The 18942-nt window shown below is 49.3% G+C and overlaps 1 protein-coding gene across 4 annotated transcripts in view; it reads right to left on the bottom strand.

Annotated features, from left to right (window-relative positions):
* Positions 1-18942, bottom strand: part of ZNF106 (zinc finger protein 106) — a 395360-nt gene that overhangs the window by 32137 nt on the left and 344281 nt on the right. For all 4 annotated transcript variants that reach the window (XM_078659625.1, XM_078659628.1, XM_078659626.1 and 1 more), the window contains one exon: positions 13253-13324. In XM_078659625.1, coding sequence (XP_078515751.1) covers positions 13253-13324 — 72 coding nt within the window. The remainder of the gene's footprint in view (positions 1-13252; positions 13325-18942) is intronic.

The raw sequence follows: 18942 nt of genomic DNA, 5'->3' as shown, positions 1-18942 counted from the left end.
TTAAAATGTAAGGAGGCCAGAAAAGAGACACTCAGGTACTCTGACCGATTCCCTGCCCTCCGTTCCAAAGCACTTCACTGTGACCACTTACTCTGGCACTAAAAAGTATAGAGGACATTTGTTGTTTCCATTGTGTTGCACCAAGAACTTGACTAAAGCACCTAGTCTTGGCAAGCAGCAGATGGATTTGTTTGGGGTACAGAAGAACGCAAGGCTGTTGGAGTAGAAAGGAAAATGACCCAATTTCTCAGAACTGTTGGCGACACCCTCGACACCCACACTCCCTCAACTCATACGGTCTTACTGTTTGTGTTCCATCCCACTCCATTCCCCTTCATCATTAGCACTGTCCCACTCCCATACCACCATTGGCCTGGGCCCTCTCATGAGGCTCCTTTACTCCTATCGCCCAGCCAGGACTTTAATTATTCATGCTCTTAACTTTAAATTCTCAGCAATTACTGTAAACACCCTAAGGTAATCCGCACCAGCAAAGCAGTTCATGTTTATTTACATTTCATGTGTTTTACTTCATCCAGTCTTCCCCAAGAGTTTTTTCTTTATCCAGATGATGTGATTCTCTAGTTTTAGTTTCACAAAACACACTTTTATAGTACAAATTGAGTAATGAGTCAATTTCAAGTCTGGGTGACTTCAGATTGCGAGTAGACATTTATGATGTGCACGATTGAGATTCCTGAGACTCAAGCCAATACTGCTTTCTCACATTGCCGACCACTGGGTCATTAAGGTGTTCAGACTAAATGCACATCCAATCCTTGGCCTCTTAGGAGATCGCATAAAGCGACGGTTATATAAATATCATTTGAAAATTAAAGCACTACTATGCATATGCATAATGAGGGCTACAATGTGCAGAAGTCATGTCATGCACACTGGTAGGCATTATATATTAAGAGCAGTTGGTATGCAGACACACACAGTCAGTATTAAAACGTTATGCATTTGTTGAATGTGCTAATAATTGTTTATTATTCAAAGTAACCCTTTCTAATAACCTTGGAATTATTAAAGACTGAAGATAAAACCAAGGTTCTAAAGTAATGCCTTTCAGTTTGCTTGGGGTTCCTTGATGTCGGGTCATACCTTACTGTGCTATATTATAAGGATTGCAACATATTAGCTGCAAATAACAAAAGGATCTCTGTGTTAAAAGTAGTGGCGGGCGGTAATTTTAACAGGGAAGGCACGGTGGTCATACATACACCTCACTTACACTCGTGCATTTACTCACACACATACACTCATTCACAACACATTTGTTCATTTATTCGACAGTATTATATAGTGCTAGCTAGGTACACATACACTAATACCTACACACATGAAACAAAAAAAAATGCATAAAACGTACCTTAACTGCAGCCCTCCGAGAGGGAAGCCACAGAGATCCCAGGAGAGTTGGGACTACTGCCTTGGAAGGCAACAGTCCCAACTTTGTCACAGAGTGCGATGGGCTCAGTGAGACTGCTGACCCCACCCCACTCTGACTAGGTGCTACTGATTGACACACTGCCCTCAGCACTTCAGGGCTTAAAACTGAAGCGCCCAGGTCCGAGGCAATTGGTGGTGCTCCCCTTCATCACAAGGGTGAGGGCCTCGAGGCACTTTTGCCAGACCGAGGTCATGCGCACAAGGTGTGAAATTCTCAGCCTGGCAAAGTTCAGGTCAGGCAGCCGGCAGTCTGTGAATTTAGCGCATGTCCAACTCCTGTCTGCCTGACCTGAACAATAAGAGTGTCTGTCAGGCTGGCTTTTGTTCCTCTGCAACACCCACTGATTTTGACGCTGCCCCCTATTTACAAGGGTGGTGTAAACAGGAGGCAGTGCCAAACTAAATACCGGGGTAAACCTGGTCTTAACATGGAGAGAAATGCTTAATGTCTCCTTGTTTTTGCTGTTTCAATGTGTGCTGCACAATGCAGCACACATAGAAACAGCAAGCGCCATAAATGATTGCTCATGTGCAGGAAGATGTCCCTTCCTACACATAAACAATCATTTAAAAAATGATGATTTGCAACCTCTATATGTGCTGAACAATGCAGCACACACATAAGTTATAATTCGCCATTCTGGATTGTTTATGTGCAGGAAGGGACACTTTCCTGCACATAAACATTAATTCCCTTAACACTGGCACCCTTGCACAGTGGTGCAAGGGTGCCTGCCAGTCAGTCACTGAGTCAAGCCCCGATTAAGATAGGTCGTTTTTGCCGAACTTACTATACCTAGCATCCCGGTCGATGAACGGCTGGAATTAGACAAACCTATACCTTTTGGGAAAAATTGTAATACACCGACAGAGAGGTTACCATCTGAATTTTATGGGGCACATACCACCCAACTCGCCCCGCTGCTGCTACAAATGTATGATGAAGCCCTTTCTTTGGGAACACACTCAGATTCCCAGAGAGCAGCAACAGTTACATCTCTGCCCAAACCCAATATAAATCCTGAACTTACCTGCTCATATAGACCGCTCGCCTTACTTAATACAGACTATACAATATTGGCGAAAATTCTTGCGGATCGTCTGGCGCCTTTGGTCCAGACTCTGGTGCATCCGGACCAGAACAGTTTTGTCCCAATACATTAAACACTTCTCTAAACCTGCTCTGTCTTTTTAGTGTCCTGAAGTATGCCCCCACTAACTAGCCTCGAGGTGGCTATCCGGTTCTGGACCTTGATAAAGCTTTTGACTCGCTGGAATGGGATTATTTATTTGCAATATTAGCCAGATATGGAACAGGCACTCAATTCCTTAGGCTGGTGAAATTGTTTGATTTGATTATTCGATTTATAGAGCGCAACGAATGCCCGGAGGCCTCTTGGCGCTGAGGACTGTGGAGTGTGAAGCTAGTATATAAATGGAACTAGATATCAGTTTGGAATAGCCAAGTTTTTACTTTTTTTCTGAATGCTGGAAGATCTGAGCTATTTTTAATTGTTAGCGGAAGGAGGTTCCAAAGCCTGGTGGCTCCCAACAAGAAGCTCCTTTCTCCCCAGCGGCTCTGCCTGAACCTGGGCACTTGCAACAGTTTACGTTGTGCAGATCTGAGGTTCCTGGACAGTGCATAGTGTATTATACGTGAGGTTAGGTAAGAAGGACCCTTTCCATGCAGTGCCTTAAATAAGATACAAAGAGTCTTAAAAATAATCCTCTTCTTAACCGGGAGCCAGTGCAAAGCTCCCAACTGTTGAGAAACTGATTCATGCTTAGGGATGTTCAGTATCAGTCTGGCTGCTGCATTCTGCAGGCGTTGCATCTTTTTGAGGAATTGGGTTTGGATCCCCACATATAGTGTATTGCCATAATCCAGTCTTGAAAAGGCCAGCGTAGTCACCAGTGTTTTTGCTGCCTCCGACGGCACAAAAGGTCGAACCTTCCGAATCATTTTCAGAATTGACCAGAAGCTGGAGGTAAGGCAATTAGTTTGGCTGTCAAAGGTCAACCTACAGTCAAACGTGATCCCAAGATTTTTTGCCTTAAAGAGACCGGTATTGGGCAGTCCCCATGAACTACAGGCCACCACCTCCGAGACCAGGTCAAAGGATTAGCACCCAAAAGAAGCACTTCAGTCTTACTGCCGTTCAGTTTAAGACAGTTGGATTGCATCCAAGAATTGACATTGGTCATGCATTTGTTAAAGCGATCGGCAACCTCATCTTCGTTATTGGTGATGGACACAACTATTTGAGTGTCATCTGCATAAGAAATAACCGAAAAACCAAACTGTCTAATCAAAGTAGCCAACGGGGACACAAATATTGAACAGTGTAGGGCTCAGCGACGAGCCCTGTGGCACACCGCACTGAAGGTTAAAGTTTGGGAACTAGCCTCACCTAATTCCACACGAAAAGATCTTTCTGTAAGATATGATGTTAGTAGGGTCAAGGCGGAATCTTGGACGCCCGGCTCAGATAGTCTGTTGACGGTATCGAAGGCCGCCAACAGGTCTAATAGTATCAAGGCGGCCTTCCCGCCTTAGTGTTATACCCTAGCCCACTTATCAGAGTCAAAACATGGCCCCTGATATCAGCAGATATCCTTATTCACAGGGGCACAAGGCTGCCTGCTGTCACCATTATAATTTTCATTGGCTATTGAACCACTTCCGTAACAATATATCTGTAAGAAACATTAGTAGTGATAGATTCCTTACCTTAGAATTACCCCCAGGCATCAGACTGGATACGGAAAGTTTTCATCAGCAGAACCCCTACGCGTGGGTAGGCGTCGTCATGCGGATCTGCGTGCATCGTTGGCGTCGGGATGACGTTGCTGAAGCTACTTAGGCGCGCCTACTGGCGCCGACGTCAATTCTGTACACGACTTTCCGCGCCATGAACGCAGAGCCATGCAAGAAACTGACCACTGGTGCCATGAAACTAGGGCCCTGAAAGGGATGTCCTTAACCCTAGAAATTAGTTCGCAGAACGGGGAGGATGGGTGGGGAGGTAAGGAATCTATCACAACTAATGTTTCTTACAGATGTATCGTTACTGAAGGTAAGCAACTTGTGCATCTGAAAGAAACACGTAGTGATAGATTCCTTACCTTAGAATAGATACCCCAGCAATACCAACCCTGGTTGTGGGTCTGCGAACCAAAAAAGCCGTCTCTCCGGACTTGGCTGTTCAGGCACTAATACTTGGTAACCGTTTGCAACGATGCCCACGTATATGCCTGACAGATATCCTGCAAGGGAACTCCCCATCCCCAGCAGTAGCTGCTGTTGCCCTGGTAGAATGGGCGAGTAGCCCCATCGGAGGCTGATTTTTAGCCAAACAAAAACAAGCCTTGATGCACAGAACGAACCACCGAGAGATGGTCTGTTTGTGCATGGTCCGATCTTTCTTGGCTCCAACGTAGCCAACAAAGAGCTGGTCATCCACCCGGAACTGTTGTGTGCGCTTAAGGTATAATGAGAGCGCACTTTTTGGATCCAGACGGTGGAGCCTCTCTTCCTCTTTAGAGTGATGCGGAGGCGGAAAGAAGGTAGGCAAAGTGATGGCCTACCCGATGTGAAAGGCAGTGACAACCTTTGGCAGAAATGAGGGATGAGTTCTGAAAACAACTTTGTCCAGATGGACAGAGAGAAAAGGAGGTTTAGAAGAAAGAGCCTGGAGCTCACTCACTCTTCTGGCAGAGGTGATGGCAACCAGGAAAGCAGTCTTTAAATTGAGAAGGCGAAGAGGACAGTTGTATAGTGGCTCAAAAGGAACACACATCAGATAAGTTAGAACTAGGTTCAAGTTGGGGGAGAGGAGTTGGCCTAACGGCTAGGGCGCTCGACCTCGGACCTGGGGATCTGGGTTCGAGTCTCGGTAACGATGCCAAAACCTCCTGTGATTCTGGGCAAATCACATAATCTCCCCGTGCCTAAAATGAAAGTGTGTCCTCATGTAACGTAACTGGAAAATATGTAAAGCGCTCTGTTACCTAATTCGGTTCGGGTCTAGTTCGCGCTATATAAAACTCTGCAAAAAAAAAAAAAAAAAGTCCCACTGAGGCATCACGAAAGGAACATGAGGGAAATGCCTTTCAAGAATCTATTTACAACCGGGGACTTGAAAAGGGAAGGCTGATTTGGAAGCCGAAAAAAGGCTGAAATGGCCAGGAGCTAGCCCTTGATAGTGCCCAGAGCAGAGCCATGCTGGGCCAAAGAGAGGAGAAATAGAAGGACCTCTGAAAGAGGGGTAGAAAAGGGATCCACAGCATTTGCTGTGTACCATGCCACAAATGTATTCCACTAGCAGGCGTATACCATATTAGTGTAGGTGTGCCTGGCTGCCAAGATAACATTACAGACTTCTGGAGGCAGGTCGAAGGTCACTGTCACTGCTCAATCTCCACGCAAGGAGGTGGAGGCTGGACAGGTTCGGCTGGGGAACCCTCCCCTGCTGCTGTGACAAAAGATCCTCCCAAAGAGGCAGTCAGATCGTGGTATCGATCGGCATGCTGAGTAGTTTGGGATAGCATAATCTTCTAGCCCAGTCCCGAGCCACAAGAATGACTTGGGCTCAGTCGCGCCTGATCTTCAGCACTCTGGGTAGAAGTGGTGTGGCAGAAAGGTGTATTGTAGACCCCAACTCCACTTGCGATGAAAAGCTTCAACTAGCGAGTGCCGCCTTGGAAATTCCAACGTGCAGAATTGATGTCATTGCGCGTTCTCTTCGGTGGGGAATAGATCTAACCAAGGCTCTCCCCACTGCCGAAAGAGACCTTGCGCCACGTCCGAGTGCAGACGCCATTCGTGATCCATCATGCACCGACGGCTGAGTTTGTCCGACCTGGAGTTCACAGAATCTGCCAGGTGTTGAACCACCAGGGATATGCCCTGATGTTCCAGCCATGTCCAGACATAGGGTCCACGACCCCACCCCACCCTGTTTGTTGCAATACCACATGGTGGTGGTGTTGCCTGTGAACACCTGCACTACTCTCCCCACGACAGAGGGAAGGAATGCCTTCAGTGCAAGTCGGATCGCACCGAAGCTCCAGAAGGTTGATATGGGGCCAGGACTCCGTCGAAGACCTCTGATCTCCACCTCTTCCATGTGGCCGCCCCACCCTAGAAGGGACGCGTCCGTCACAACTGTGCATTCCGGTTGGGGAAGGGAGAGGGGTCTGCCATCGACCCAATCGTGATTCGTGAGCCACCACTGCAAATGTTGTGCAGTGCCCTCCAAGATCTGGACATGATCGGACAGATTGCCCTGATGCTGTGCCCACTAGAACTTCAGGTGCCACTGCAGAGCCCGTATATGCCTCCAGGCATAATCCACTAGCAGGATGCAGGAGGCCATCAGACCCAGTAGACTGAGGGTCATCCTGACTGAAACCCGGGATAGAGGCGGAATGATCGGAATTATAGCCTGAATATCCCAGACTCGCTGTTCGGGAGGATAATCCCGAAACTGAGCCGAGTCCAGAACCGCTCCGATGAAGAGGAGCTTCTGTGAGGGAATCAGCTGCGACTTCGGCACGTTGACGGAAAACCCCAGCAAATGCAGGAGGTCGGCCGTAGTCTTGAGGTGGGAGACGACGGCCTGTGCGTGCCCGTCTTCAACAACCAATCGTCGCGATGCGGGAAGACTGAAACCCCCGATCTGCGCAGATGAGCTGCGACCACAGCCTTTACCTTCGTGAACACCCGAGGGGCATTGGTAAGGCCGAAGGGGAGCACGGTAAACTGAAAGTGCTTGTGGCCTATCGTGAACCGCAGGTAACGCCGGTGGGCCGGAAATGTGGAAATACATGTCCTGCAAGTCCAACGCCCCATCCAGTCTTCTGGGGCCAGGGCAGCTAGGACCTGAGCCAAAGTCAGCATCTTGAACTTCTCCTTCCGGAGGAAGCCGTTAACGCTCCATAGGTCCAAGATAGGGCGTAGGCCTCCTTTGCCCTTCTTGGGTACCAGAAAGTAGTGGGAATAGCAACCACGTCCTACTTCTGGCTCAGGAACGCGCCCGATGGCCCCCTTGGCCAAGAGGGCCATAACTTCCTCCTGCAGAAGTTGCAAGTGATCCGCCGCCATGAGGTGGTACTGCGGGGGCATGGCTGGAGGGGTCGCCTCGAAGGGGAGGGAGTAGCCCCTTCAGACGATTTGCAGCACCCACCTGTCCAACATGATGGTACACCAGTGAGGGAGGGATGGCAGAACCTGCCCCCCACTGGTGACGAATGGGCCTGAAATGCCGGACTAGGATTGCTTAGAGGCAGATGCTGCAGGGGCAGGTGTGGACTGACCCTACCGGTGTCCCCTTGTACCGCCACGGCGGTAACCACGTCCGTGACCGCGTTGAGCCTGGGTCTGCGGTCTATGGCTGGCTGGACGTGTGGGGGCACCCCTTCCTTGGCCACAAAAGGAGCGAAAAGCAAAAGTTTGCTGGCGTTGGCCTAGGCCCAAGGACTTGGCCATAGCCCTGGAGTCCTTGAAACGCTCCAGAGCACTATCCGCCTTGTCGCCAAGAGGCGATGGCCATCAAAGGGCATGTCCATTAGGGTGGCCTGGCCATCCCCCGAAAAGTTGGCGGACCTCAGCCAGGTGTGGTTGTGTCGAGTCCACACCGTATGGAATAGCGTGCAGCATCGCGTCCTTCTGCAAGGGCTTGGGTGAGCTTTGCCTGGGCCTCCTCCGGACACTGTGGAAGCACCTCTGCAACTGTATCCCACAGAGAGTGGGTGTAACGGGCCTAAAGGCAGGCGGTGTTGACAGACCGCAGCCCCAAACTCAAGGAGGAGAACAGTTTCTTCCCAAACTGATCGTACCTTTTGGATTCCCGATCCGGAGGAGCGGTCGGGAATGCGGTCTGGGATGTAGAGGCCTGGATCACCAGGCTCTCGGGGGTGGGGTGAAGGAACAGGAAGCTAGGGTCGCTCGGAGCCGGGCGTAGGCGTCTGGCCACGTTCCGATCCACAGGGAGGTGGCCTGTGAAGGGCTTGGACCAGGTGCCCAACAGAGCATCGGTGAGGGCTTCGTTGAACGGCAGTAGAGCCTCCGAGGAGCTTGCCTGCGGTTTGAGCACCTCAGTGAGGAGGTTAGTCCTCACGGCCGCGACAGGGAGCTCATGGGCCAAGGCCTTGGCCGCCCTGTTCAACATCACGCTGTAAGCAGCCCCCTCCTCCGTAGCCACGGAAGGAGGAGAGACTAATCCAGTGTCGGGCGAAGTGTCCAGACCACTGGCCTCCCCTAGCTCGTCTGCCCAGTCCTGGCTCAACTGGCACTGCAGTGCCATAGGGTCCTCAGACCCCTCCCAGTCCTCTTCGTCATCCATCTACTGATAGTTAGGGGAAAAATGATGGAGCCGGGTCGTAGGTGAATTGCCCCCAGAGGAGTTGTAAGGTCGACTAGCGACGACCCGGATCCAGGCCTTGATGCTACGGGGCCCTACGGCATCAGGACCGGAGTCGACGCTGCCGCCGAAGCACCCAACGGTGCCGGGGCCGGAGCTGCCGGCCCGCTAGGGCTCCCAGACAGACCCACGGGGCCCGAAGGAGCCTCGGCAGAGTCCGTCGGAGGTAAGTGAGTCCTCATGGCCACGAGGAAGTCACGTATCTCCTCCAACATCGCGTGCAGCCTAGGGACCGTCAGGTGTGGAGCTGGACGCAGCGCATGCGGGTCCCGTGGAACCGTGTGGGGCGTGTCGCCCAAACCCCCGGCCGCGTCGGGGGAGCGATGACGCCTCTTCTGACTTCTTTTTCGAGTGCCTCGACTTACCTGAGAACTTGGAATCAGACGAGTGGTGGTGACTTGTCGAGCGGCGATGACTACGGCTCCGTGACGGTCCCTCGACTTCCTCCTCGACCGGGACCTTGAGCGGCACAGAGCCAACTACATTGCTCGAGCCGTTTACGGAACCGCTCCCGTCTAGCCTTCGAGGTCAAGGCCTGGCAGTCGGGGCACGACTTGTCATGGTGGTCGGCCCCAAGACAGTAAAGGCACCGACGGGGGGGCGGGGGAGATCGGTCACCGACATCAAGCGGGGACAGTCCTTGCAAGGTTTAAAACCAGGCATCCCTATTGGCACCGCGAGTCAAAGGTCGACTCGAGAAGTGATCAAAAGTGATCAAAAAATGTAGTCAAAGAATGACTAAGAGTACTGCTCTTTCTGGATCTGCGCTTGCTGGCACGGAAAAAAGAACAACGGATGTCAGCGCGCGATGGCGGCGTCTAAGTACTCCAACGACGTCATCCCGGCGATCACGACGCAGACAACGGACGCGGAGCCGCAGACGACACATAGCGGCGCGCAGTGGTACAGCTAACGAAAAATTTCCGGATCCTGTAAGACGCCTGGGGATATTCTAAGGTAAGGAATCCAACACTAATGTGTTTTTTTCAGTTCTCCATTTCCACATCTTGTTCCAATTGAAAGTTACATATGTAAAGTGTTACAGTGCAGCTCCAATGATAGCCTATGGGACAGTCAGCCTTTCAATAGTGAGAAACAAAATACACAGTATTTCACTATCAGGACATGTAAAACACACCAGCACATACCCTACCTTTCACATACACTGCACCCTGCCCATGGGGGTACCTGCGGCCTACGTGCGGGTTACATGTAAAAAAGGGAAGTTTAGGGCATGCCAGGTGGGTGCACTTGCCCGGTCAACATGGCAATTCACAACTGCGCGCACTGCAGTGGCTTGTCTGAGATACATTTATAGGGCTACTCATGTGGGAGGAACAACCAGTGCTGCATGCCCACTAGTAGCATTTTATTTAGGGGCCCTGGCACACACGGAGCACTTTAGTAGGGACTTACCAATGAATCAAATATGCCAAACATGGATAACCAATCAGAATCACAATTTGCACAGAGCATATGCACTTTAGCACTGATCAGCAGTGGTGAAAGTGCTCAGACTCCTATAGCCAAAAAAAGAGGGTCAGAAAAATAGGAGGCAAAAGCAAATACCTTGAAGCCTGCAAAAAGGACCAGGTCTAACAACTCCCCACCAGCCTAAATCCAGGGTAGACCAATCAATATCCTGATCAGGGATCGAAAAATCCACTCGCCCACTCTATGGCGAGCCAGTTTTAATCAGGACAAGCTATTTTAGGGCCTACTTGCCCTTTCTGGCGAGCTGACAACAGATGTACTGCTTGCTCAAAAAGTGAGTGCGCAATAAAGATGCCTTTAAATCTTGATATCTTGTCACATATGCTCAGCTTTTAGAGAAAGAGGTAAAAAGCAGTTGGTCTTCTAACATTTACTTTTCTTATGTGACTAAAGTTGAAGGATTTTGTAAAGTGAACTGTGTGACAAGCGCCCTGCGACCAGTTCACCGGTCAAGTACATTATGGTTAGGCGGCAGGTCTCGAAAAATTATCGAGCTATTTTTAGCACTTACTAGTCCTATCTGGCAAGTGAACTTTGGCTGGAAAGGAACAGGTGTTCTGTTTATTCCGAAAGTGAATGAGCAATAAAGACGCCATTAAATCTTGTTTTTCTCCCGATACATTTGCAGTCTTGTTCAAGGAGAGAGGTTAAATGCCAGTTTGTCTTTTTACTAATTGCAGCTTGGTAAATTGCGTTTATTTTTCTCTCTCTTACTAGAGTTAGTTGTTTTTGTGAAGGGACCTGTTTGAAGATGTCAATTATTTTTCTCCAACACATAAAATTTAAATACATAGCCTGCAAATTATTACTACAAATATTTCAAAATATATCGGGAATTAAGAAAGCACACTGTTTGTGATTGAGAAGTGTGATGCAAACAAAGAGTTAAATATGAGCAAAAAACAGTACAATTACGTGATGTGCAAATGACAAATATTTGCAGAAACTCTATTTCCAAACATTGTTTGCACACTATATAGTTTTATCAGTAAAACTGCACTTCAGTGGGAATGTTTGTGGCCATTTCCATGTAAAATCTGCCGATTAAGAATAACAGTGTGCTACATCTTCATGCTGTAGTTATGTATTTAGTCAAAGTGATCATTTTTAATCATAATTTGAGAAACATTCCTGCCCCCGCCCCGACGACCATTATGTTAAAGAACTAAGAGGCAAGTCAGGGGTCATGTTTGTGTATCCTATATGTGGCTAAATTTGCATTATATATAGAGAAAAAGTTTAGTCTAATAAATCAAAAATAATTTTTTGTACAGCAGACATGCTGAACTCGCACATTTGAAGGTGCTTTTGTGTGATAATGAAGAAAATGGCGGCTCAATGAATTAAAATATTTGCCCACGATCAAATCATTTTAAACCAGTTTATGGGTCAAGAGCATTTCAAATAGGTTGAGTAGATTATTTAAGTCACTAGACCTGCAGATCTAGTAAAATGTTTATGATTTTTCGAGGCCTGTGGAGGCTATGTCAGCAGCATCAAGTGAACAACCAATGTTAGTATTCAGGGAATGTCCATAGGCGTAAAGGCCGCCAATTGACTTGCTCTTGGCACTGTCGATGAACGTTTTGTCGACATTATCGCCGACATGGTAGTCCATGGAGTCTTAGTCGATGATGAGATCCTTGCAAACGGGATTGGGGTGTCGATGGCGGACATCGTCGTAGTTATCACTGTCGACAGTCTCAACGACGAGATGATAGTGTGACGGCTGTGGTTCTCCTCATCAACGATATCACCTGCAACAGTGTCACCTTTGGAGCTCTAAAATGGGGTTTTACCTTGACGTCGACGGTTCAGAAGATGATTTGTAAGGGTGATCCCCAGCCCTTGTAGATGGAGAAGTAGGCTCAGATGAGGCTGCCTCTGAGGAGATTCCTTTGTGTTTCTCCTTTTGCCGGGATTCTCTGTGGTGGGATGTCTTTAAGGCCCTTCCTGCTTTCCTCAGAAGTCCCTTGTTCCTGGGATCTGGGTCTTTTGTGAGACCTAGAAGAGGTGTCACTGTCCTCCTCAGCAGATGATAGGTTCTGAGTTTTGCCCTCTGAAGCCACAGAAGAAGCCTTCTCTCTCTGTCCTTCAAGGTTTTGGAGGAAAAAATATGACAAATTCTACATGTACCCTTTTCATACTGCAAGTCTTGCAGGGTCTGAAAAGGGCTTTCCTCGCTGTAGCAGACATCGTACAATAGTAGTAGAAGGTTTTCAAGAACTGGAAGAGAACAACTGAGCAAAGCTCGGGGAGCCTCCCTTCTCCAATGACGGAGGTGCAAATCTTGAGGAATTAGCTTCTCTTGGGAGTGTTCTCAGAGGGTGCTTTTAAAATTGGTCCTTTTTTAAAAAGGACAGATAGGTTATTTAAGTGGTAGTACATTTCCATTAGAGCCTATGATAGTAATACAAATTGCTATATTATGGCACAGTGGGACTCCCACTTCGACGACTGGGAATGATTCAAGCATGTGAGTCTACGAAAGATCCAATACTGGATAAACAAAAGTTGTAGTTGTAGACGTTTTTATAGATGTTGACAAGAATCTCTATTCACACAACATATGCAAGTTTAAGGTCTAATGATAACAGTATCTTAGCAGAAGTCATCAATGTCAAACAACATTCATTGACACATGTATGTATTTTTTGACATTTCTAATGCATGAACCTAGCAGGAGCACTATATAGGGAGGCAAACCCAAGTGAGGATACATAGGTGGGGAGGGAACAGAGGGAGGATGCAGAGTGAGTGGAGGGGGTGCGAAGCCAGCCTATCTGAAGTAATGTTCTTTGAAGAGGTAAATGTTTAATTTTTTTTTCTTCAACACATGATTACAATGACACCATATAAAAAAAAGAAATGAAATTTACCCAGCAGCGATAATTCTGCAAGAGGTTTAGACGTATGGATTGGATGCTGCCATCATAACAACCTGTGTAGATCTACAACAGAAAAAATGATATTCAAAATAAGAATAGAAAGCAAATGTAATGAAACTATAGCTTAGCCTGCAAGCTTTAGAACGTCTCCAGTCCCTCACAAATTTGGAAGGCATTGTAGTGATAAGACAAGCACAACAGCATTAATATCTATGTAAGTAACATTTCTGCTTTCCTTTGTAGCCCACAAAGTATGTTCCAATATTAACTTCTCTTCTTTAACCAATTTATTTCCATATGCATTTTAATGGAAAATATGTAAACTGGTGTACTGATGCAAGCCAATGAAGAAAGCAGTGGAAGACCCAATCATCTTAGTGTGCTCCACAAAGCTCTCCATAGACGTGGGATACCCTTGACTAGGCTACATAATGAATATGCTACTTACCAGTATGCATCTGTTCTTGGCATGTAGGGCTGCTAACATTCATATCTTAGCATTAGATCGCCGCCTAGTGTTGGGCTCGGATGATTGCACATTGTTGTCCTGGAAGAGTCTTCGAAGTATCCTGAGATAGGTGGCTCCTCCCCTGGACTACAGTGCGCATGGGCATCGGCTCCATCCCCAGATTGTTTTTCGCCATTGTGGCAGGAGATGGAGTGAAAGTGTAAAGGATGTCCATGCTAATGAATAAATACAATAGTATATCTGCAGCTGCGACAGGCACCGGGGAGGAGGGCGGGCGATATGAATGTTAGCAGCCCTACATGCCAAGAACAGATGCATACTGGTAAGTAGCATATTCAGTTCGAGGCATGTGGGCTGCTAAATTCATATCTTAGCATAGAATACATAGCAGTCCCTCCATCAGCGGCGGTTGCCCGTGCCAGCTGCAGAAACCTGAAAAAGTGTCTTTAGAACAGCCTGTCCTACAGCTGCTTGCTGCTTGGAATGCACATCAACACAGTAGTGTTTTGTGAAGGTATGTGGTGTGACCCACGTGGCTGCTCTGCAAATATCCTCTAAAGGAATGTTCCCTAGGAAAGCCATGGATGCCCCCAGTTTGCGTGTGGAGTGCGCTCTGGGGGGTATTGTTAAAGTGCGCTTGGCTTTTTGATAACATATTTGGATGCACTTAACAATCCACCTGGCTATCCCTGCTTTGGAAATTGGGTTGCCTTTGTGTTGTGGTGCGAAGGCAACAAAGAGTTGTTTCGTCTTTCTAAAGGGTTGTGTTCTGTCTATGTAGTACATCAACGCCCTCCGTACATCTAAGGTATGGAGCATTCTTTCCGCCACCGTTTGCGGGTTTTGAAAGAATGCTGGCAAGTCAATAGTTTGATTAAGATGAAACTGTGACACCACCTTAGGAAGGAATTTAGGGTTAGTGCGTAGCACCACCCTATTTGGGTGAATTTGAATGAACGGCTCTTGTATGGTGAGCGCTTGCAGCTCACTGACACGCCTCAGAGACGTAATAGCTATCAGAAAGGCCACTTTCCACGTAAGGAATTGGAGCTCACACGAGTGCAGTGGCTCAAATGGTGGCCCCATCAGTCTGGTGAGAACGACGTTGAGGTTCCACACCGGAGCTGGTGGAGTTCTTGGGGGAATGACTCTCTTCAGACCTTCAAGGAAGGCTTTAATGGCGGGCACCCTGAAGACAGAGAGGTGCTGCCTGTTCTGAAGATAAGCCGCTATGGCTGAGAGATGTATCCTAATGGAAGTGTACGCCAGATTGCACTTGTAGAGATGTAACAGATAACAGATGATGTTGGGAATAGATGCATCTAGCGGGTTGATGTCATTGGACGTACAGTAGATGACAAAACGCTTCCACTTAGCAGCATAGCATGCTCTAGTAGTAGGTTTCCTCGCCTCCTTGATGATACTCATGCATTCTGGAGGTAGGTTAAGGTATCCAAACTCTAGGACTTCAGGAGCCAGATCGCCAGGTTGAGCTGTCGTGGATCTGGATGCTGAATGTCTCCATGGTTCTGCGTCAAAAGACTGGGTGTGAGGCGCAGTCTTTGATGCGGCACCACCGAGAGTTCGAGGAACGTGGTGTACCAAGCCTGGCGCGCCCACGTTGGAGCAACCAGGACGAGTGTCATGGAGTGCTGCCTTAGCTTTCTTGCGACCAGCGGTATTAGAGGGGCTGGCGGAAAAGCGTATGCAAATTTGCCTGACCAGTTCATCCATATCGCATTCCCCTGCGACTGTGGGTGAGGGAACCTGGCGGCAAAGAGTCGGCATTTTGCGTTCTCCTTTGTTGCGAACAGGTCTATCTCCGGATGACCCCACTGTTGGAAGAACGGGTGGAGAACAGAAGGGTGTATCTCCCACTCGTGCATCTGATGGCTGTATCTGCTGAGCAGATCCGCCATCTGATTGTCCTTGCCCGGGAGGTGTTCTGCCATGAGGAAGATGTTCCTCTGAATGGCCCACTTCCACATGCTCTGAGCCAGATGAGACAGCTGTGGCGAGTGGGTGCCTCCCTGCTTTTGAATGTAGTACATCGCGGTCATGTTGTCCGTCCGGACTAGCACGACCTTGTTGCTCAGATGTACAATGAAGGACTTGAGCGCCATGAAGATTGCCATCAGTTCCAGATAGTTGATGTGCATCTTCTGTTGCTGCGTCGTCCATAGTCCCTGCACTGTGTAAGTGAGCACATGAGCTCCCCATCCCTGGAGAGACGCGTCCGTTGTCAGGATAATCTGCGGCACAGGCTCTTGGAACAGTCGGCCCTTGCAAAGGTTGTGTGGAGTCCACCAATGCAGAGAGTCGTATGCCCGACTGGTAACCAACACTAGGTCTGTCAATTGCCCACGAGCCTGTGTCCACTGATTCGCTAAGCACTCCTGGAGCGGGCGCATATGCAACCGTGCGTGAGGGACTATGAAGATGCAGGAGGCCATCATGCCTATCAACTGCATGAACACTCTCGCTGGCAGGGAGTGTCGTGGTCTGAATCGTTGGATCAGCGACTGAATGCTGTCGATTCTGACTTGGTTTGGCTGAGCCATGGCTGTCAGGGTGTTGATCGTAGCACCCAGGAACTGCCGGACATGTGCCGGCTGAAGATGCGATTTTGGGTAGTTCAGGGAGAAACCCAGATCGTGAAGCAGGCGAATTGTAGTCGACATGTCTGCGGCGCACTGTTGCTCCGACTTGGCTTGTACGAGCCAGTCGTCTAGGTAGGGGTAGACATGGATATTCTGCCTCCTGAGGTGCGCCGCCACTGTCGCTAGACACTTGGTGAACACCCTCGGGGCTGTTGTGACTCCGAAGGGTAGGACTTTGAACTGGTAGTGCCTGCCTTGAATAGTGAACCTGAGATATTTCCTGTGTGACGGGTGTAGTGGAATATGGAAATAAGCATCCTTGAGATCTAAGGTTGCTAAGAAGTCTCCCTGGTTTAGCAAGGGAAGAATCTGCTGCAGTGTAAGCATGTGGAAATGTTCCGAAAGTATGTACAGGTTGAGGGGACGTAGATCGAGAATGGGCCTGAGAGAACCGTCCTTCTTTGGAATAAGGAAGTACAGGGAATATACCCCTGTGCCTTCCTCCCCCACCGGCACGAGCTCGATTGCGCCTTTTTGCAGCATCGCCACTACTTCCTGCTGCAATAAGTGCAAGTGCTCTGCGGACATAGGCCTTTGCCTTGGTGGGATGTTGGGTGGAGTGGATTTCAACTCTAGGCAATAACCATACTGAACTAATTGTCGCACCCACCTGTCTGTGGTGATGTTTCTCCAGACGGGCAGGAACTGCTGCAGTCTCCCCCCGACAGGTGTTAGGTGGTCGGGGGGCAGTGACAGAGAGTCACTGTTTGCTTGGAGTAGAGGTGCGGGAGCTGTTGTTTCCTCTGCCGCGACCTCTGTTGCTGTTGTTCCTATAACCTCCCTTGTTCTGCTTAGTGAACGAGGCTTGCGCCCCACCTTTGGAGAACTGGGATTGTTGACCCATCTGTCCTCTGGTGACTCCACGTGCACCTGAGCGACGAAAATTGCCGCCACGAAACTGTTGGGACTGCAGGGCCCCCATAGATTTAGCAGTTTCCGTGTCCTTCTTTATCTTCTCTAAGGTGGTGTCAACATCCGGACCAAACAGACTATCAGGATTGACTGGCTGATTCAGAATTGTCGTCTGAATATCCTGCTTGAACCCTGAGATGCGGAGCCAGGCTTGTCTTCTCAGCATAACGCTAGTGTTGATAGCCCTAGCAGCTGTGTCCGCAGCGTCAAGTGCACACTTGATGGCTGCGTTTGATATTAGCTTTCCTTCCTCAATAAGCATCTTGGTGCCTTCTTGGAACTGTGGGGGCAGGTGTTGTATAACCTGTTCTAGGGTGTCGTAGTGCGCCCTATCATAACGCGCCAGGAGCGCCTGTGTATTTGCGATGCGCCAAAAGTTTGCCGCCTGTGCAGCCACTCTTTTGCCTCCTGCCTCAAGCACTTTGGACTCCTTGTCCGGGGGAGGAGCTTCACCCGTTGTCTGGGAGTTGGCACGTTTCCTGGCATTGGCAACCACAAGAGAGTCCAGTGGCAACTGTCCCCGGATGTAGACGGGGTCCGCAGGAGCAGGCCTGTACTTCTTTTCAATGCGAGGGTTGACCACTCTAGCCCTCGTAGGCTCCTTAAAAATGTCTCCAGCATGTTTGAGAACACCTTTCAGCATAGGAAGTGTCTTTACTGTCCTCTCAGATATGGCAAAGGTGTCAAAAAGGAAGTCTTCCTCAACCGGGTCGGCATGCATGTCCACATCATGATTGGCCGCCGCCCGTTCAATTAGTGCATGAAATCCTGCTGAGTCCTCAGTCGGGGATGCACGTGCATTAAAGGTTTGCGGGTCTTGGCCCGCACCCTGGGTGTTTTGGTCACCAGAGTCGTCGTATGAATCTGGTTGTACATCAGGGTCATCGATGGGGAAATTGTACTGTTCATCCTCATCATCTTCCTCACCCACAGAGTGTTCTGGGGAGGGAGTAGGGCTCCGTCTAGGAGGAGGCTGAATCGGCTCCGTGAGGCCTAAGGCGTCAAGGGGCACCCTCTTCTTCTTCAACGGGATGACGTAGGGGTCCACCGGCTCCGAAGTGATCTTCCGTTTATAGAGGGTCAGCTTGCCGGTGGCAGCATCGATGAAATGCTCTGAATCGTCCACCGAGTCGAGTACACGACGTGGAAGAGGGTCTGGCAGTGAGGAAACCTGCTTCGGAGCCGATTTCGTCGAAAACGCTTTCGGCGCCTCCTTGGGTGGCAAGAGAAAAAGGAGTTTCCCCGAAGGCTTAGCCGGAGCGTCCTTTTGCGGCTGCGGTGATGGCATCGGAGCCGATGGAGCAAGGGCCTTCTCCCTGATTCTCTGCAGTGACTCCGCAATGGGGGACGGTACACTGCCAGTGGGTTTCGTCGCCGACAAGGATGCTTTGAGCGGTCCCTCGGATCCGACGTCCTCGCGGGCCTTGTGCGGTTTGGGCGCGGAAACCTTCTTCGGGTCCTCCGAATCTTGAGGCCGGGGCGCCGACTTCTTGGGCGTAGCCTCTTTGGAGCCGACCTTGGCGGGCTTGGACGGCGCCGGAGCCGTTGATCCGAGCCGACCATCTTTCTTGGGGGCCCTTTCCTCGGGCGTCGGCTTCGATTTCGGAGCATCGGAATCGACCGACTTCCTCGGCTTCTGC

Source organism: Lissotriton helveticus, chromosome 9 (genome assembly GCF_964261635.1).
Source record: "Lissotriton helveticus chromosome 9, aLisHel1.1, whole genome shotgun sequence".
In the NCBI taxonomy this organism is placed as follows: domain Eukaryota; kingdom Metazoa; phylum Chordata; class Amphibia; order Caudata; family Salamandridae; genus Lissotriton; species Lissotriton helveticus.
The sequence above is the reverse complement of the archived record's forward strand: the minus strand, read 5'-3'. Positions and strand labels throughout refer to the sequence as shown.